We start from the raw sequence: 22457 nt of genomic DNA, 5'->3' as shown, positions 1-22457 counted from the left end.
ACTGAGGCACAGAGATGTTATACAATTATTCCAAAGTCACACAGTAAGAATGGGCTTGAGACCACATCTGAATTCAGTTGTGTGTGACCCCAGAGCCCAGGCTCCTAACTATGCAGCAGGCTGCTTCTCAGAAACAAACATGTGAGAAAAGATGGCTGTGAGGAAGGACGCTGTAGAGAGAGGACACTTCTGGAAACATACATGAGAGACTAACAAGGGGAACACGGTCCATATCTGGAAGGCAGGGAGAGAAGGGGGACCAAGAGCAAAGGTGCAGGGTTAGCCATGAGTGGAAAGGGTGCCCCTTTTTAGGAAGCCAGAAGGAAGGATGTGAGAGTGGATCCATTTGTTTTTATGGGGACAGAAACAGAGGGGATTAATGGAGTTGGGGAGAGAGTTAGAGCTATGATAAACCAGAGTGGGTGTGTTTCTAAGACCCCTGGGGTGACTTGAGAGAAACTCCCCAGAGGAAACTGAATGACTGAACCAGCCAAACGAAAGTGGAACCTTTCAAGTACTGATGTAACCTCCTGCGAGACGGTGGGACTCCACAGACCCTAGACTTAAAGCCCCAGAGCCCTAGACCAGCAGCAATATGTCATGGCATGTGGGTCTCTGCAATGGGGCAATGCTGAGACTCTTTGCACCACACTGGAAGAAGAGGCTCCTGGCTGGCACCCTCCTGCACTGTGGACTGCAGGACGTGTGCTGCCACCCTGCCCCAGGTCTGTCTATGGTCCAGCAGTCTGACTGTGACATCTAAAGATGCTTGAGAGCCCTCCCCTGGCAGGGCACTTGGGAGTCTTGCCAGATTAAGCCACTTGTTAAGGCAGCCTTTGAATAAAATCTGATAAAATTGCCCCAGAAGACACATTTCTCTTCCAGACAACACTGTTCCATTGTCTTCCCACCAGCCTACACACAGCACTGGGTTGAAATGTTCTGCTCACAGGTGGTAGCTTATTAAAATGAGCTGCCTCTTCTACCCTTCTTATATTCTGAAGACACAGTATTGAGAAAGCAACAGAACCAAGGCCTAAGAGTCAGGAATATCTGCCTCAGAACTCTGGAGGCAGGATACTCCTACTCCAATCACAAGTGGACACACAAAAGAGCAACTCTGCACCTCTGGGCAAGAAGCCATAAAGTGGCCTGCCTGCCTGTGTCTAGCGCACAGGTGACACAGAGAGAACACCACATCACGTTCCATCTCTCTCAGGATGGGCACGTGTCATTGTTGTGATCTGAGCTTTGCAAACAAAGGACAAGGACACATCAATACAAGCTGAGGCACTACCTTGGAATCGTATCTCTAGAAAATCCTTAAAAATAATCTCCACCAGCAGTTCTTAAACGTTCTTGTCTCAGACCACTTTTGTATTTTTAAAAATCATTGAGGACACCAAAAAGTGTTTCTTGATATGGGTTATATCTATTAGTATCCACATTAGATGTTAAAACTGAGAAATACAAAACATAGGTAAAACACATTTATTAAATAAAGTCTATTACATGTTAATTAACAAATATTTTTTTATGAAAAATAACTACATTTTCTAAAACTAAAAAAAATAGTGAGGACCTGTGTTTTACATTATTTCAAATCTCTTTGACGTCTGGCTTAAGATAAGACAGGAGAGTTGGATTCTCTTTAACTGCATATACATTCAATCTGTTGTCCTAAGCTATTTTGGTTGAAGTATAACAAGTGCCTAACGGTTGGAAAGGGACAAGTATCTTAACAGTCTTTTCAGACAGTTATGAATATTCTTTGATATTGTACCAAAATTTGACAAGTGGGATATTCTCAAAGGTTAGGTGCAATGTAGAGTCTAAAACCATATCAATGCCCCTTTCATATTCTTTTACAGTGAAGTCCTTTGGTCTGTCTTGACCTTTGAATGAATCTTTTACTCATGCATGCCACTGCGCTCATGGATTAGTCATTTGGAAAATACTGGTTCCCTGAGTTAATATTCTAAAAAATCACTTTTATTAATATCACTACCAATCTCATTAGAGAAGTCTTTATGGATTGAGATGCTATCAAGCTCTCGCTGGTGGACACAAGTCTTCCAAAAATCTTTGGACGAGAACTTCAGTTTTATCATTGACAACAAACATTGTCATTTTTTTTTCTTGAAACAACTTGACAAAGTCACTTTTGCATTTTCAAAAAAATGATTCCCAAACACGTAAGTTGGAATAACCACAGTCGGTTAGTCATTCTTCCAAGTAAAAATGAGATCTATGGGAGAAGAAAGCAGGTAGTTCAGCTTCCAACAGAAAGCACTACGTGCACATGATCTTCCTGGGGACACTATTGTACACTGTTAAGCTGCACAAGTTCTTTACACCTACTTCCTACTTCATCACACAAGACACTTTTAAGTGTGTACCCAAGAAGAGAGATTTAATAAAATTAACACTCCTCAGTGCTTCATCAAGAACATTCTTAACTGAAACTGGCAACTTTTCTTCCTGTAAGCATGTGGCAGTGAAGAACCCAATTACTATTACAGTTTGGGGCCACTGCCTGAAACTTTGGCCACTATTACTCCTGGACTATGAGTACAATTTCAACGCAGTCAGAGGAGCAGATGACATCTTAGTATAGGATGAAAACAGTTTTGACCTCGCAGACCTCCTGAAAGGATCTCCATGGGTCCGCAGACTATACTTTGAGAACTGCTGATCTAGAAAATACCTCAGTCCCAAAGTGACTCAAGTCAGTTTTGCTCACAGCCTACCAGTCACCTGGCCCCATCCAACCACAAGAGGGGGCATGGCTGAGAAGGAACAAGTGCCTGGGGGTAGAGAGGTGGCAATATTTGGTGAACCAAGTTAATTACTATAGTAATAGCTAACATTTATTGAGCATTTACTATGTGCCAGGCACTGCTCAAAGAACATGTATTACTTTTTTATGCACATAATACCCTTGTGACTTAGGTTATATGAACTCCATTCTTTGGATCAGGAAAGCAAGGCACAGTAAGTTGGTCAAGGTCATACCAGTGGTGCTGAGAAGGTAGATGGATTCCAGAGCCCATCCTTTTAACTTCTAAGGCAAAATACCCATAACTATTCCCTAGTCTAGAAGAAAATGAGAAAAATAATAACTTTTTCATAAAGATACATTTAAAGATCTGTCCTTTATTACAAGGTGTCCTTTCTCCTTTAAAATATTAAAACTTCCTTTATGAATTGAGGGTGGTAAGTAGCAGGTGTTCTTTAAATTTCCTTACTAGACAAAGTAAAAAATTGGCAACTTTAAGTCAGTTCCCCTTCCTAATTATTTTTGCTAACTTTAATTGACCAAAAATACAACAATTTGTGACCATTAGTTTTGGAGGTTTTTGTTTGTTGGCTGGTTTTAGCACTATATATTGATTCAGCCAAATTTTGATCACTATGTGCTAGGTGATGTTCTAAGCTCTATTCATCAAGCACTACACAAGTTTCACGGATATTATTTCATTAAATTCCATGCCATCCTGCTTCCTTATAAAGGAGATGCATTTTCTTCACTCTAAAACTAACTGAAGCAGGAAAATCCAGAGCATGGCAAGCCCCTAAAAGGCAGCTAAAGCATTCGTAGCAACAGGTACCAGTTATTCTCTACAGAGGTTACTAGACAGCAAACACAAGCCCGTCAAGAAGTTTCTTGCTAAACTTAATCATCACACTTCTCTCTGTTAGGATCTTTTACAAGATGTAGTTTTTCTCTCAGGTTAAAGACCAAAAGAGCAACAAGCTGATTTCACCAGCTGGGCCCTGGAACTTGGCCATGGATGATTTCCTACAAAGGACTCCGAACACAAGTAGGGTTTATTGGCCAAGGGCCCAGGCCTTCAAGCCAAACAGCAGTTTAGTTAAAAGGGACATAGGGCTTAGACACAGGCAATCTGTTCTGAGCTCCAACACATTTATTAGTTTCCCTTGGAAATTCTGGATGTGCAGGAGAAATACACATTGTGAACAGGTGCTAAAAATAGAATTTTAATAAAAATTAAGCCTTGAGACATAAAAGATGTTTCAAAAAATGTTGAATACTGAGAAGACACCTGTTGTTTTAATAAGATACCTTAACAATTTTGTGCTTACAGCAGAAGGAAGGAAAAGAGGAAGGGAGGGAAGGACAGACAAATGGAGGGAAGAAAGAAGAAAAAGGTAAGTAAGATAAAATCCTCAAAATACCCTGAAGGCACATAATAGGGTATTTAAATTACAAGTCCGTTATACCAAATGACTACATTTGGGCTGTCCCTTCCCTCTGGGAAGGTTAATAATAATAACTCTCATCACTGACCAAATAAGTACCAACTGTGGAAATGATCAAGACAGTGTCAATGTGCTCTGTCACCACAGGGATGAGAGGTTCTCCTCTCGTTTTCAAACACCAGATTCTATTTGGAAACAGCAACCAAAAGAAAAAAAGCTGGCAATGCTCGAATACTTCTGGAAAAAAGAGTTTATGAACATAAAAGCCATTTTAGACTCAGAAACTCATTAGGTCACACACACAAAAAATGATTTCTAAACTTCACTTCAGCTACTTATTGTAACAGTTTGAGGCATGCATTCGGATTCAGTGTTTATAAATCTGGGTCCTTATTTGAAGCAGCCATTCAAGCTCATTGTCATTTAACAGGGAAATGAAAGAAAACATTCTTTATAACCTTTCTATTAATAACCTTATGAAAAGCCTTCCATACTGTGTTGTCAATGAGTGTCTTCAAACATCTCTATTTCATAATTAGAAGGCTGTTTTTAGAGGGTTTAGTTAAATAGTTGCAACATACAAGGTAGGGAATGCAGTTGGTCACCAGGACATTCGATTAATCCTCGCTGATGGATGGAACAGCAGATCCTCAGAGTAGTGGAGCAGTGGAGAGGGAACCACCAAGGACCCGCAGTGACAGTCAACAACAAGCAAAGGAAAAGAGCAAGGGCTACAATTCACCAGTAAGAGAAGGCAACAGAGAAAAAGGCCTTTCTCAAAAAGTTAAAAATAGAACTACCCTATGACCCAGCAATAGCAGTACTAGGAATTTACCCAAGAGATACAGGAGTGCTGATGCATTGGGGCACATGTCCCCCAATGTTTATAGCAGCGCTTTCAACAATAGCCAAATTATGGAAACAGCCTAAATGTCCATCAACTGATGAATGGATAAAGATGTGGTTTATACATACAATGGAATACTCCTTGGCAATGAGAAAGAATGAAATTATGCCATATGCAGCAACGTGGGTAGAAGGGGAAGGTATTATGCTGAGTGAAATAAGTCAGTCAGAGAAGGGCAGATAATCACATGTTTTCACTCATATGTGGATCTTGAGAAACCTACCAGAAGTCCATGGGGGGAGGGAAGGGGAAAAAATAGTCACAAACAGAGAAGGAGGGAGGCAAACCACAAGAGACTCTTAAATACAGAGAACAAACTGAGGGTGGATGGGGGAGGTGGGGGAGAGGTGATGGGCATTGAGAGAGGTGGGGGGAGGGTGATGGGCACTGAGGAGGGCACTTGTTGGGATGAATACTGGGTGTTGTATGTAAGCCAATTTGACAATAAATTATATGAAAGAAAGAGAAGGAAGGAAGGAAGGAAGGAAGGAAGGAAGGAAGGAAGGAAGGAAGGAAGGAGAAAGAAAGAAAGAAAGAAAGAAAGAAAGAAAGAAAGAAAGAAAGAAAGAAAGGAAGGAAAGAGGCCTTCCTCATTAAAATCTGTGCTGAGTAATACACAGGTCTGGCAGTGGCTAAATTCCCATTTTGTTCAAGAAGAAGAATAAACCAACTGCACCAGGAACGTACAAAGGTACCCTGGCCAGCTGAAGAAGGGAGAGGTGCCAGATGTCTAAGACAAGCTACTGGTGTTGACTAAGAAAAAATGTACACTTAACTGCTAAACATTGGCAATATGTGTAAGGTTGAGATCAATTCCATGAACCTCATCGTAAAATTGCCCTTTTTATACATAGGTGGTTTCTACACTGATGCAAGGTATACTAAATCCATACAAAATGATACACTTCAACCACTGAAAATCAACCACTTATGATATTAGAAATGGTCATTTGACTTAAAACAACGAAGACTCTATGAGTCCTCTTAACTCACTGAAAACACACATTAAATGAATGTTGAGAAAGTTCAGGCAAATGGAAGAAGTTTGGTGACCGCTGGTACAACAATGACTCGCTAGCAATGTCTTGGCTCCTGGGAGCCAAGTACAGTTATAGTCTTGATTTTACTAATCTCTTTGACTCTAGATGACACACGTAATTCTCATTAAGCAAAGAGAAACCAATAAAATGGCAAAGAGCTGCAAAAGGCTCACTACTTCTAATTCAGGAGCATGGCAAGGCAAGATAATACAAGAATTGCTATGTGTTTAATCTAAGAGTGAATCACAGAACTTTGCTGGGTCAACTTGGGCTCTAATTCATTCCCACATAGCACAACCTTGAAAAATTTACATCAACTCACTGTATATCAATTTGCCCAGCTACAAAATGGGAAAATATTCAAACCTCTTTTTTTTATATACTAGCTTTTTCTGTAACTAATCTGGAAAAAATGCTCCTCAAAAGAAAATAAAACACATGTTTTTCAGCATGAAAAAGAAAGGAAATTCTGACGCATGCTACAACATGGATGATCCTGAGAGCGTTATGCTAAGTGAAATAAGTCAGTCACAAAATGACAAATACGGTATGATTCCACTTCTATGAGCACCTAGAGTAGTCAAATTCATAGTGAGAGTAGAATGGTGGTTGCCAGGAGCTGGGGGGAGGGGACAATGAGGAATTGCTATCTCATGGGTGCAGAGTTTCAGTTATGCAAGACAAAAAGAGTTCTGGAAACTGGTTGCACAACAATGTAGATGTGTATAATACTGCTGAATTGTACACTTAAAATGGTTAAGATGGTAAACTTTTATGTTTTGATTGTTAACACAATTAAAGGTTTAAAAAATAAATAAGTAAAATGCACAATAAGCCTAGCATAATGCCTAGCACATAGACAATCAGTCTTCAAGTACTATATACCTGAATGAAGAAGACCCCTCATGTAAGACAGACAAAATTTAATCTAACTGGCATACCATCACTGAAGGATCTTTAAACATTTCCAGAAACTGACCAGAGTGATGCCATGAGTAAGGAACCACAAATTTTTGTTGCCAATGAGTTCTCTGCTTTCCCAAGCCCTAGTCCTTACAGGGACCATCCACCTCTTGTGAGATTCAAAGAACTCACATCACATTAAGGCTGTGTACCTACACAGGAAAGGAAAGACAGCTTTTTGCCAGCCAAGAAAGCCTCTGCTGTAGGAAAGTGGAAGGCATGCACCTGGGGAAAGGGGATGCAAGTACTAGAGCCAAAGACTCTTCAATGTTCTACTGTAGCCACTTGGATACCACTCTGCAATTTAGCAGATGACTGATCGAACCAAGGAATTTACAGTATTACAAGTATTGTGCTCCTTGACAATGCATAGTTCTGTTTGCAAAAGAGTTTGGAAGATATCCATTGGTAAATCAGAAGACATTCTGATGAGTCCATTTATTCATTCACCCTACACTTACTGATCCCCATCATAAGCAGGTGCATTGATAGCCATGATATAAAGATGAACATATCTTGCTCTTCTATTCTCCAAGTCTAGGGAAGGTAGGCCCCTACACAGTTAAAAAAATTACGTACACATTGGGCAACTAAACACAGAGGATGGAGTGATAAAAAACCTTGGGGTAATTGAATTAGCCTTCAAAGAAGGTATTATTTTTGGACTAGGTCAGGTTTGGGAGGAGGGAAATAGGGTATATACTAGCCAAGGCAAGGTCTTCTTTAAAAAAAAAAAAAGGTGCATGAAAAAAATTATGTCTGAACAATGATGAAAAGACATTCATAGATAGGACATATATGTGTTTCAGAAGGGGGGAAGAGGGACGGGTAGTAACACTGGAGAGGTGGGTTTGAATCATGTTGATAACCTGCTTATTGCTCCAAGTAGTCTGGCTTTGTCTTGAAAGGTTTTAGAAACACAACTCTTAGGTGGCAGGTAGACAAGAATGACTACTTAGATAGGAGGACCATTGAAAAGGCTACTGCAATAGATTAAGCAAAAGTAGAGACAACTCAAACTAAATGTGTCAGTGACGTTAAGGGTTCAGGTATACGGCAAAACAAAGAGGAGAGCCAAGGAAAACCATTAGCTTACAGAACTGTCGGTTATAAGCATTACTGGACGAACAAGGCTAGGGGATGATCATGTCTTCAGCTGGAAATACGTTGCACGTAAAGTTCAGTTTCCTCATTTATAAAATAAGGTAACTAATAAATGATCCAACTAAATCTTGGAGTTGATGGGAAGATTAAATAATAAACAAAAAGGACATAATACTATTATTTATGCCTAGATTTATGAAGTATGGACCTGGAGAGAACCCCGGGCTGAAGAGAGACATCTTGGAGTTACCGGTACATAAGTTATGGCTAGTAGTGCTGAAGGTTATAAGCTTGATCATACCAGGAAATGATGCCCTATAATCCAGGACTAGACCCTGGCGCATGCAAATATGTGGCACGTGAGGCCCTGGGCTGGACGCCAGCAAAGATGATTTTGAAGGCATGATCCAAATATGGGAATCTGGAGAAAATGGTATGATGGAAAAATTATAAGCGGTAAACAGCCAGAAGTGCCTATTCTTTCCAGATGCTGGTAGGATGAGAGCTGGAATGGGCAGGTTTAACACTTAAAAGGTCAAGAGCATGCACCCTCAGCAAAAGCTACTCCAGGGGAAGGGAGAGGTGGAGGCTAATCATAGTTCATTTAGGAATGTTGTATTTTCATGGTGTGTTCTGATGTTAGATAACTTTAATTCAGGAAAAATTCATTCGTGTGGCTGGAGCACTGAGAATTTACTCTCTCCCAGGGGCTACAAATACAATTTTTCTTCTTTATTTAATTTGAAGAATAGAGGGCCTTGTGACTCAGACTGAGAAAAAAAATTACTGCTGTCAGGATTCATTGATATATTTTTTCACAGAGAAAAGAACACTAGATTTGGAGGAAAGAGGGAAGAGACAATGCAAATAAAATACAAAACACCAGAAATGAAAATAAGAAACTTTCTGGAATAATGCAGGGCTGGTGCTGCCAGAGAATAGACATGAGTGCCTTTGAGACGCTACTCCCATCTGCCAAGGGCCATTAAGGACACATATCTGCAAGCAATTTACAACATTACCACTCTTACCTTTCTTTTGATATCAGTGAACTGGGAAAACATTAAAGACCAATAATACGACAGCTCCAGGATATAATAGTAGTGAAGGTCAGTTGTGAGTGGCTGGGGATTAAAGAAAAGAAAAAAAAAAGAAAGATTAATAGTTAATAGGAAACCAAATTGTGTCCCAAACATCTCAAGTTCAGTGCTGAAAAGTGACATGGTCTTATGCCTCCACAGATTCCAGCCCCATTCTCTCTATGGGTAAGAGGGCTTTGAAGCATGTCTCTAATACACAGCTTAATGGCATTAAGTTTGTTTCATCTCCAACCAAAAAAGTGTCAATGAGTATGAACATTTGGTACCCAATTCACTATTTACTTTAACAACAGCATTTATGGTTCCTTGATAGAAGGATCTGTAAGATTTGTTAGGCAACCTGAGAAAAAAAGCCTTTTAATACATATAGAAAAAGAATAACCCTGGAAATTACCATGAGATTCCATAGTATAGGGGCAAGGGAGGTAGGTGATAGAACGGGTGCTAGATGGGGTGATAGATGGGTCATGAAGGCAGAGTTTCGAGTTCTGTATTAATCAGAGCTTTCTTGTTATTAAGGAATGTTCTGTACATGGCAAATATCAGAAAAGATAATTCAAAAATATTTATTAAAAGGCAGAGGGACAAGGAAGCTGCAAGAAATACCAGGCTAGGCCCTCAGCCAGGAAATCTGAGATCAAGTCTCAGCTCCATAGCTCAGTGGGCCTTAGTATACCTATTGTAAAATGGGGGGTGATACCTGTTCTATCTGCTTCAGAGGTCCAAGAATGGGGAGAGGCTCAGAGAGCCAGTAGAAGTCAAGAACATTTATTTTGTTTACTAAGCTATAATGAAATGTCTTACTTTACCAGAATGAATTAGAGACCTTTGAAATGCATTCTATCCGTGCTGCCCACAATGTAATAGTATATATGGTAACTACAACTGAAACTTTAATGCTCTGGGAACCAATAGCAGCATAACAAAGTACTTTCATGAGAAGCTGGCACTCTCTTAACTACCAACCCTACCAGCTTTATGCACTGGCATCAAAGAAAACAGTTGTCCCTCCCACTGATCTCTGACAACAAAACACATGAGGGGACAGGATATTATCCCACCAGCAATCCCAAGCTCTGAGTAACAATGACCATCAGTGTGTTTATCAAACTCAGCACCATACTGGAGAGAATATATTTTCCACTGAATTGTCCTTTTAAAATTTGCAGGCATTAGCAATAAGGGATGGGTATTCAGGTCAGACATATGGCAGCAATGAAGTCTAGAAAATAGGGCACTGGCTTCAGGACCCTGGGAGCCAAGGTTAAATTTCAGTTTTAATGAGCTTCCCTGCACCACCACCTGGGAAAAACCATGGCGGGCTAGGAAGACAGGTGAGAGTACATCTAGAAACCACAGAGTTCCTAAGAGAGCATCATATTACAAAACTACCATATTCATGGAGTGCTCTGCAGTTGACAAAACTACCCACATGTTAATTTCTCTGACTCTCATAAAAACCCTATAAAATTAGTACCATCATTTTCTAGATAGTATAGCTGACAGGAAATTGCTGTCAAGTTAGTTCAGGTTGAAAGGCTAATCACAGGTCTTATAGCTAGTGAGGCCCTGTGACTGCTATTCTAGGGCTTCTCATTCCCAACTTGTGCTCTTTACGACAAACTATCTAGTCCCAACTAAAGATCACTTTCCATTATTTTGGACTTAAAATATATGCATTATATAAGAACAATCATAGATGAAATAAATTACATATATATTCATACACAAGGAACAGTGTGCCTTTAATAAAATTGCAGCAGACCACTACTCTTTCATATAAACATTTGTTCAATTATTTACTTAATATACATGCTAAAAACATAATAAATATGCTTCATGAGCACTATCTTTAAAAAAGTGCTCTTACAACTTGAGACTGACTTTGAACTGTAATCTCTGTATTCAGCACAGCTACCCACAATGCACTTTAATTACACGCATAATAATTACATGCTGTTTAATTTTTTCCCCCACACATATAAAAAGAAAAGTAGCTGATTTTTTATGAGAATATGGAGTTTATCAAAGATGACCATTATTCCTTCAAGAAATCACGAACTGTTCCTAGATTTTGGGGGCTATTACCAAATTATTAATTGATAAGCAATGATGTCTTACTAGCAGAAGACAATATTGATCTGAAACTCCAAATACACAGTATCTTTCCTTCTATACTGATGATGTTTCTTATTTTTACTTCTTATTTTATTGTTTTTTAAAGATTTATTTTATTTTAAAGTTATCTCTATACCTAATGTGGCAATCAAATTTATAACCCCAAGGTTAAGAGTCACATGCTCCACGTACTGAGTCAGGCAGACACTTCAATGTTTCTTATTTTTAAACATATCTATCTACCAGACCCTCAAATTTTCATGTTAAATCTATAGTTTTGTCTGTGAAACACCCTGCAATTACATTTTGGCCCACTGCCCCAACAACTAATTATCTCAGAAAAAAGCAATTCCTTAGCTCCAGCCATAAATGTGAAAGCTATTTCAGACTATGTTATAGTTATAAAGAGGAGTGGGAATTATATTTCATGTGACATTTGTCCTAATGTTGTTCATATGACAGAATTTTCCTCATAAATGTAGTGCATTAGAGCAGCTGCCACATGAACATTCAAGTTAAGGTTTCTAGAAGGCTTTGAATACTTTTATAAATAGAATCCTAGATGTATATGGATTTTTCCACTCAGTATACCAATACAGGACACAACCAGAGGTGTAATGACAATATCCCAAGTATTTAAGGTAGTAAAATAGCAGTGGAGCCTGAGAATTACAACTGTGGACAGTAAGTTTTGATGTTGACTTCAGTCTCCATCAGAAAGCCCTAGAATGCTCAGCTTTCTCTAACCATGTCGTATTGCTTGCTTACATGCTTTTCTAATATGGATGTACCCCATAAAAGAGATGGAAATGCAAACTCAAATTCCATTTCAATGTGTCCCTAGCATGAACTAGCCCAAGAAGTTTCCAACACTGGTCCCTAGCTCCTGTTGCAACATTGCGTGTAACAGGGACGATTACAGAGCATGCTTGCTTCCCATTAACTTTATGCACACCAAAAAGACCAAATGCCTCTAAGAAGACAGCCCAAAGAACCAAAGTCAAAAATCCAAGTTGCTTATCCGAATGTATGTCACTTTATCATCAAAATATCTAGTTGTATTTGATTCTCTTATATAACATATTCCAATTAAACTAGAAAAGACCCAGCTCTATGATATTCAAATAGTAACTGATCTGAGGACCACAACACATGCTAATCTTATTGAATTCATGGACAGAGGCAAGGGTATGTAGGGAGCAGAGATCTGAAATGCTCCTTTTCTGGGGTATAATTTTAGCGATGGGGTAAAATTTCAGTTTTGGCGATGGTTTTAAGTTTAGTGTAATGATACAAGCCAATTTTTCTATGCTCAAGGAAATGGTGTTTGATTTACATATTTAGAGGCTGCTCTTAAGCCGCAAAGTGGCCTGAACTCTGCTTGTCTGCTGCAGCCCCACACTTTGCCCACTTGCTGTCCAGACGGACCCTTGCTGGTGTCAGGTCTTCAGGCCCTCCACAGTAATTAGAAGATCAGCTGTTAGAAGCAAGAATCGCCCAACTATTGAATCGATTGTATCTCACTCTCCAGCAAATGCACCTTCCAGCTTATTCCATTTGCTAAAGCAACTGAGCTCTGATTCTGAACTTCACTGAGAAAACAAACTGCTTCCCTTAACTAGGCTAAGTCTGGCATCAAGCAGCAGGAGCAAGGGCAAGGGGCTAAAAAGTAAAGTGGCTGCCCAGCCTGCTGGGGCCTAAAACCATGAACCTGACATAAGGGAGATACTCTGTGTGTGTGAAGACCCAGTCAGCAATGTCTCCTTACCTGATAGGGGTAGTTGTACCAACAGTGCCTTGTATTCCACAACCAGGGGCTCTGAAAAAAATGACAAACACATTTCACATGTTTTGGAAATGAAGCAAGATTGCCCCCAGTATTTTGGGATTTCAATAATCGACCTGTATGAGAACTGAAGGACTTAACTAGAATTAGGACTTTTAAAAAAAAATAAATGAATTAAGTTCTTTTTAAAAATTTTTTAATGTTTATTTATTTATTTTGAGAAAGAGAGAGAGGGAGAGAGAGAGGGGGAGAGCGTGTGCAAGTGGGGAAAGGGCAGAGAGAGAAGGAGAGGGAATTGCAACCGTGAGATCATGACCTGAGCCAAAATCAGGAGTCAGATGTTAAACTGACTGAGCCACCTAAGTACCCCTAGGATTAGGATATTAAAGCAGTTAATATTCCATTATACAGTCTCTCTGGGTAATCTTCTAAACTCAACTGGTAGTATTTCTGGGATGGAATCCCCACTGGTGCTTTTTGTATTTTGGTTACATAGCCACCTTCCTACTATGCAACCAGCCTCCACAGCAGAGCCCTTTAGAAGTCTCACCCAGACCAGATGCAAATCATCAATCTCACTCTTATCAATAAACAATGCTGACAGTTGGTGCAAACTACCCTGAAACTCCTCCAACCAATGTTACAAAGCAACATTATCAATCAATCGTTTCGTGCTTTGATGACCAGTGGTTAAGTAACAGCCAGGGATACTTATTTCAGCAGAACAGCTCAGACTAATTCCAGGCCTGAGGGAATTAACCCTCACAACACACTCCACCTCCCAGTTCATGGTCAAGGTCTTTTAAAGACAAAACAATCATTCTTAATTTGACAGCAATCACTTGGTTTACAACACTGTAAAATCAAAGAGAACATCTAAGTGTACACATATTCCAAACATTTATAGTAAGCAGGGAGAGACTGGTATAGATTTACACAGGCTGCAGAACAATCCGATAATACCAGCACAAACTTTCTCATATTTTTTGTATTAACTTTATAATTTTTCTGCATTCTTAACCCAAGCTATCAGCATTTTGCGGCATACATCTACATACATTTAATATACATCTGTATGTTTCTTAAGAAACATAATCTATCCTTAACTCAATCCATGTTTATGCATCTCAAAATGATAATACTGTCATTGAAAGATTAATGTGAGATATATTTGTACTGACCTGACCTCTTTCCTTACCTTGTCCCAGATCCTATAAGATTGAAAGTTGCTGCTGTCTACAGTAGGATGATGTACTTGTCTCCCTGAAAGCCATAGATACTGTCACCCTATCATCATCCGCATCAGCTCTGCATGAATGAAGATGATGATGATGATGATGAAGACAGCAACTAATACTTGTTCAGTCATCCCTGCATCCACACATTTATTTTTTTAGGGTTTTTCCTCTGTGGTCTGTTATTTATTTAACAAATTAAAAAAGTTATTTAGCTCGAGACTGTCCCATTATACTTGTTTCAAAGAGCTTTTTATTTATTTATTTTCAATATATTTTTTAACGTTAATTTTGAGAGAGAGAGGGAGCATGAGTGGGAGAGGGGCAGAGAGAGGAAGAGAGAGAATCCTAAGCAGGCTCGCACTGTCAGCACAGAACCCAACACAGGCCTTAATCCCATGAACCACGAGATCATAACCTGAGCTAAAATCGAGTTGGATGCTTCACTGACTGAACCACCCAGGGGTCCCCATTCCATACACTTTTCAAGGTTCTCACATATGAACTAATTTTGTTCTTACAGTAGCTAGTAGTATTTGTTTCATTTTAAACATAGGTACGGTGAGGCCCTGAGTCTGTAAATAACTGCCCAGATTAAATAGGTAGGCAGTCCCAGAGCTGGAAATCAAACTCAGACTCTCTGGTCTTAGACCCAAATGTGACTACTGTGCACCCTGCCTCTGAGTCTAATAAAAAACCAGAACCAGGCCTTTATTTAGGGAGCCAGACTGAAGTGAAAAGCCATTCTATGCACCAAACCATCTCCTTTCATTAAAACACTACTAATTTGCCTTCCTTTCACCTGCTCTTGCCATTGACTACCTGTTCAGTGCTGTATACATCATGTAACTTCACTGCATGTAACATCCTGGTGTCTGAGTTGTATGCCTGTCCGTCTCCTCCATTTTCTCTCATCTATAACCTTGATGTTTATTACTGACCTACCTCACAGAGTGCTTGTGAAGATCAAATGAGACAGCATGTATAAAAATATTTTAGAAGCTTCAGAAGTTTCATATGTGGTTGTCATATGGTTATATAAATAATACATGTCCATCGAGGAAGATACAGAAAATACAGAAAGCAATGAAAAATAATGTGTATTTTCATCACTATTATCATTTCATGTACATCCCACTTTTGGTCTTTTTTCTATATTTCTGTATTTCTACATAAATATAGATTTATTTTTAATAAATTAAACACACGTACACACATAATTTTTAAATGGGCATAACATAGCAAGATCTATTTTAAAGTATAGTACAAATGTTGGTTATTATCCTTTTTCTGATAAAGCTGTATAGTATCGCAATAATGAGTTGAAAGTCCCTGAGGGAAAGGTATGTTTATCCCCCCAGCACCTGGACCCAAAGCTGACAGTGCAACGTTCATTTACTAAATGCTAATGAAAGGAATACAGAATTAAACACAAGGCCTATGACAAATCTTGTAGCATTTTTTTGAATGTATCAGTCCCAAGGCAACAGGGCATGCGCGTGCTTGCCTCTAAAGATGCAGTGGGAATCTCTTCCACTGTGGCCACTCCTTCCTGTCACAGGCAGGAGAACAAAGTGTCCTAGAAACAGCCATTTTTTAGAGCTTTCCCTCATCTGTGAGTTTCTTGACTTGTCTGGTTTTTTCCTAACATGCAGACTTCTCCCTGTGTGCATCGGATGTATAACAACTAGACCTGTTTCCATTATGTGCCAAAACTTGACTGACCTGCAGATATACTGGATGAGTCTTTGTCTCTCAGTGGGCCTTCACCCAGGTGAAACAGGAGCAATAGGCCTGCATACCATGAATCCGATGAAACTACCAGGGCCCTAATTCAGCCTGCAAACTTATTTTCCAAGCATTTTAACTGTTTTATTTTTTTAATTTTGTTAATGTTTATTTATTTTTGAGAGAGAGAGAGAGAGACAGAGTGCAAGCTGGGAGGGGCAGAGAGAGAGGGAGACACAGAATCCAAAGCAGGCTCCAGGCTCTGAGCTGTCAGCACAAAGCCCTACGTGGGGCTCGAACTCATGAACCATGAGATCATAACCTGAGCTGAAGCTGGACGTTTACCAGACTGAGCCGCCTCCCCCAGGCGTCCCCCAAGCATTTTAATAATAAGTTCTTTCACATTGATGCACGTTCACCTATACCTCTCCCTTTGACAACACTAGATACGAGTATCGCCTTCTGTATGCATACCACATTTTTCTAGGATCTCAGATTTTATGGGCCTCCCCAACCCTATGGGGCTGGTAAAACAAACACAAATGTCATCTTTCTCAATTACAGATTAGAAAACTAAAGTCCATGAGCAGGCGATTTTCCCAATTTTTTATAGTTCAACACTAGTGTATGAATCTGAATTAGCTGCTTATAATTTAATATATTAGGTGTAATTCCTTCTATGTGAATTGATACCATGAAGCTATATTTTCTTTAAAATTCATTTTCTTTTATCAATTTTTCCATTTTCTACATTTCTAGGTGTCTTTTTCAGAATCATTTAAACATTAATTTGATATCAAAATTTGTATATTCCATCACATGAATTAAAGGATAACAACATAATTCAAAACATAAAAAGCTGAAATATTCAGATGTCAGGAACACTGGTAATTTAAAAATAACACACCGAAAACCCTAGGTTTAGAATGGTAGGCCTAGCATCTTCCTAAATAATAAGTTCTGTGCTTAGAACAGTGCATGGCAATTTAAGCACATTTTCCAGAAACAGATAAGCCTTTTTCACATGGCCTCACAATATCAACTCATGTTGTCAAGCCTGGAGAGTCTAAAAACCCAAGGATTTTCCCATCTTGTCATTCCAATACCTTGAGATTCGCATTCTTCCATGTCACACACATACACTTAAATAATGTTATGAAACACTTCACAGATTCCAAAGTACTTTATATATATTACCTTATTTAATTCTCACAACAACACTGCAAGTGTCAGAGCAACACAGCCAGCAGGATATCCTAAGAGACAACATGCTGGCATGGAGCTTTTCAAACTGTTAATGCAGGTTCTGATTCAGTAGGTCTGGCCTGGGGCTAAGATTCTACATTTTTAACAAGCTTCCAGGCAGTGCAGATGCTAATGGGCCTTGGACCACATTTGAAAGAAGGTGACACCATCTTCCTGGTATTTACCATGTGCAAGGCACCCTGCTTAGCCCTTTGTTCCAATATTCCACAATTAATGTTTGATGAATCAATTAATGGATTATTCCTAATGTTTATAATAACCCTTTGAGGCAGAAATTGCCAGTGAAACAAAATTTAGCTAGAGACATTACTTCTCAACCAACCTCCCTCTTGGATAGAACCACATATCTAAGCTCTGGTGGGAGGGATATGACCAGAATTTACATGTGCCACTTCAGGATGGTGCCCCTAAAAGTTCAAGGGAATGTGTTCCTCTCACCCTTTCTCCACTCCTATTGGAGGGAGAACATGAAAATTGGAGCGGTCACCTGGGACCCTGAAATCTGTTTCTGTTGAGGTTGGTGTTAGAGGTCTCCTACCAGCCCCAGTCTGCTTACCTCTGGATTGTATGTGGGAGATGAACAAATTTCTATCATTTTTCTCATATCTAACCTACTGGGTTGTCTTTAAAAAATATATACACACACATACATACATATACTAGCATAGCCTCTCTTCTCACTAATATATGCATCAAGGCAAGTCTCTTTAATTATTTTATAGACAAATAAGCAAGCTCAAAAAGGTACCATAATTAATTGAAGACTACACAGCTGATGAGTAGAAAAACTTAGATTCAAACCCAGGCCAGCTAGATCCTTCCACTTTACCTTCCTTGCAGTTGGTATCTTGGGTACAAAGAACGGGTAAAGAAAGAGAAACACTAAGGGCATTTGGAATTGATTACCAAAAATGAGTTTTTACATTACAAAACTGAATTTCAGGGTTAGAGAAGACCTTCAAATCCTGCTTAAGCAACAAAAGAACCCATATGTAAAGATGGGTAATCGGGCCTCTCATTTTTCAAAAAGAGCTCCGTGTTTATCAATCACTGACAAGATTCCTCAGGCATACTCCCTGCCTTTTTTTTTTTTTATCCCCAACAGAAATTATGTCAATTTTTTGTTTTGGAATCTGCTATGAACTGAACTGTGTTCCCGACGCGCCCCCCCCCCCCCGCCCCGCCCAAATTCATATCCAAGGTGACTGTATCTGGAGATAGGGCCTTTAAGAGGTAATTAAGGTTGAATGAGATCATGAGGATAAGATCATAATCCTATACTGAAAGGAGTGGAGGCCTTATAAGACGAAGTGAGATCTCACTCTTTCTCCTCCTCCTCTTCTCCTTCTCTCTCTCCCCACATTCTCAGAAGAAAGGCTATGTGACGATAGCAGTGAGAAGATGGCCATTGGGAAGACAGGCAAGTCAGAAAGAGAGCCCTCACCAGAAACCTAACCCTGCCAGACCTCAATCTGGAACTTCCAGCCTCCAGAAGCATTGGAAATCAATACCTATTATTGAAGTTACCCAATCTGTGGTATTCTGTTATGACAGCCAGAGTTAACACAGCATCTTAAGACAATTTTTAATAAACGTGCTTCATAGCTATTAAACTCCACATCAACTGATTTCAATTTAAGAAGACTTACAAAACATCTGAATAAAACTCAGGTAGACCATAATGTTGTGGATAAGAAATGACTTCTAACACTCTGAGTCTAAACCATACTGTATAATGGGATTTTTCATTATATTACACACATCTGCTCCCATATGCATCACTTGAGACACAACTCTGTGGCAAGTGCATCCATCAATAACACGGTGTCCCACGGGAGACGTCTGTGACTCTTCTTTCCCTGAGCAAACCTAACCCCAGCACCAGGATGGAGGTCAAAAGTGCTGTGGGGAGTCATCCTATAGTCTACATTTGCGTTTTGACCATATGCATGAGACTTATATATAACTATGGTTTGTTTGTTTGTTTGTTTGTTTTAAAGAGAAAAGTAGAGAAGCCTTTGAAGTGTCAGGAAATATGTTCTTTTATCAGGTCTCTTATTAGCTGTTCTTTAGAAGCTTCATCATGAACAGAATTAACAAAAATAGATCAGATCTGATAATTTTACTTTACCATCTGGAATAAGATAGGTTTGATCTTATTTTATTTATTTAAGTTCCATTTGAGGGGCGCCTGGGGGGCTCAGTCAGTTAAGCATCCGACTTCGGCTCAGGTCATGATCTCGCAGTTTGTGAGTATGAGCCCCACATCTGGCTCTGTGATGCCAGCTCAGAGCCTGGAGCCTGCTTTGGATTCTGTGTCTCTCTCTCTTTGCCCCTCCACCGCTCGTGCTCGCTCTCTCTCTCTCTCTCTCTCTCTCTCTCCCTCTCAAAAATAAATAAGCATTAAAAAATTTTTTTAAATTTCCATTTGACATATTCCTTGAAAATAATAGTTTTAAAAAACCCACCAAATCTACTTTTCAGTTTCCATGCTATCATGAGGATGGATGAATCCTCAAAAATCAAGGAGGCTTTGTCCAAGCTCATAGAATAGGCAACCCTAAGAGTGAACCCTAATGTAAACTATGGACTTTGGGTGATTATGATGTGTCTGTGTAGGTTGATCAATTAGAATACATGGACTGCTGTGGGAGGAGATCATGGGACAGATTATGCATGTGTGGGGCCAGGGGTAGATGGAAATCTCTGGATCTGTTCCTCAGTCTTATTCTGAACAAAAAACTGCTCTGAAAAATAACTGAAATTTAAAAAAAAAAATCAAGGCAGGTAGGCTACCTCATATCACTCATGCTTATCATGTCACTATAAGCCTAAAGGAACACTGGAGTTTGAAGCAAAAGACCAGAGAAAAGAATACCTGGTTAACCAGGCAAGTGTTAAATGGTTAACGTAAACACACACACACACACACACACACACACACACACACACACACACACACTTTCCCCAGGAACCAGTAGGTACCTGTAGTTGAATGAATAGCAGCTTATTTTAATTCAGAACTATTCTGATCTAACAAATGAACATGAATCACACAAAGTATTAAAGAGATTTTGTTGCTTCATCAAAGATGAGAAATGTGTGTGTGGGTCTTCACCCAAAGACAGCATCTTAGAGGCAAAATTTCATCTTTTCACTCTTTCCATCCAAACTTCTAAATGGCTTTCACAAAGCCCAGCTGAGACAACTAACAGTCAAGGAATATAGTCTAAGAGACATGCTGGCCTCTGGATAGTAAGTATCAGATACACAAAGGCTTGATTGTGTTTTAAAATGCCAGAAACCTAGGAGCACCTGGGTGGCTCAGCCAGTTAAGCTTCCGACTTCAGCTCAGGTCACGATCTTATGGTTCATGGGTTCAAGTCCCACGTCAGGCTCTGTGCTGACAGCTCAGAGCCTGGAGCCTGCTTCAGATTCTGTCTCCCTCTCTCTCTCTGCCCCTTTCCCGCTCATACTCTGTCTCTCACTCTCTCAAAAATAAACATTAAAAAAATTAAAAAATAAAAATAAAATAACAGAATCCTAGGTTTCTGAAGTATACTGAAACTACCCTGAAAACACTTTTAACTGAGTGACACTTAAACCTTATAACTTTGGCTTATCCTGAGGATTTATTGTAAGAAACAAACATGAGAAAAGTGCTTACATGTCTGTAATGAATTTATAGGAGAAAGGTTACCACTAAGTCACCATAATTTGAATGTAAAAGTTCCACGACATTGTTCCTTTAAAATTTAGTCCAAGGGGAAAAAATACTTCCTCTCTGTGAATGCTTAGCATGTTTCCTCTTACCAAATAAGAATTATATTATCCAATTGTTATCTTTGGACTTTGATTTGGGGAGGCTGAGATCTAATTCTAAAGCTCAGTCATAGCAACTGTGATCATCTCTTAACATCTTTGCTTATTTTTCCTTTTATGTGTAGCTTTGATATTAATATCTATATTAATAATGTTATTATAAAATATTATAAATCTTTTTTGAACAATTGTATGATGTAAGTGAATATAAAATCAAATCTATTCAAAATGATAAGCTACAGTTTTAACTTAATACACATTGTAAAATAACTCAGAGTACAAAGAAATATTTCCTACTCTGTGAGTATAAACGCTGATAAATAAATCTGAAATGAAAAGAATGAAGCCAGAAGTATTTCAGCATGAAGGTGCTGCTGGTCAGTGGTGAACAGTCTAGGAAGGGTGCTCCCCAGAATGCAAGATGAACTCTTTCCTCCTTTCCTGGGTCAGTATATATGTGGCTATAAATTTGCAAAGCAGAGTGGTGACCCCTTCATAAAGGCCCCTGGCATCTGCATTAGCTTTGAAAGCTCTTGTGATGTGCAAATGTAATTTGGAATTGACCTCATGTCATTATATAAAGATAGCAGCCTTTTGTATTGATCGGCTTTAAAAAAGATGCTGGTCTTCAAGACCTGGTCAACCATGTGTCTTCAGCACATTCAGCAATCAATTTAGAAAGTAATTTGCAGATCTGCCGGGCATACATAAACAGAAGGATTTCCTTGGAGACCAGACCTGAGGTCATAGGATCTCCGTGAGGGTTTAATCATAGAAACAAAGAGAAGAGCAATACAGGTAGCATTTCCATGCCTTCTTAATTCTTCCAGCCAGTAGTTCTCAACTTTTTCTGCCTCTTGTCAGCTGAGAGACTCCACACACATCCTACAGTAACCATGGCTGTACTTCTCAAGAGTGGGGAATAGGAAGCTTAAAAAGGGCCATCTATCCCATGGATTTGGTTATGGATCTCTCCCTTACACCCAGTGAGAATCACTGCAAAGCAGAATGGACTGATTAATTCCAGGTAAGGGAAAGAAATCAAGAAGGAAATCCAGATGAAGGAAGAATGAAAGAAAATGAGGTGGAAAGATCTAGATGGAAATGTCCACAGAGTGGCAGAGAGATGCTCAGGCCAGTGTACAGTTTGGGAATGCGGCCAAT

General features: G+C 39.3%; 1 protein-coding gene across 2 annotated transcripts in view; it reads right to left on the bottom strand.

The window, feature by feature from the left end:
• Positions 1–22457, bottom strand: part of CERS6 (ceramide synthase 6) — a 314828-nt gene that overhangs the window by 65587 nt on the left and 226784 nt on the right. For both annotated transcript variants that reach the window (XM_015066922.3, XM_015066923.3), the window contains exons 5-6: positions 13225–13275; positions 9270–9362 (exon numbers count right to left, since the gene is read on the bottom strand). In XM_015066922.3, coding sequence (XP_014922408.1) covers positions 9270–9362; positions 13225–13275 — 144 coding nt within the window. The remainder of the gene's footprint in view (positions 1–9269; positions 9363–13224; positions 13276–22457) is intronic.

Source organism: Acinonyx jubatus, chromosome C1 (genome assembly GCF_027475565.1).
Source record: "Acinonyx jubatus isolate Ajub_Pintada_27869175 chromosome C1, VMU_Ajub_asm_v1.0, whole genome shotgun sequence".
Taxonomy (NCBI): Eukaryota; Metazoa; Chordata; class Mammalia; order Carnivora; family Felidae; genus Acinonyx; species Acinonyx jubatus.
This window is presented reverse-complemented; position numbering and strand designations above follow the sequence as displayed.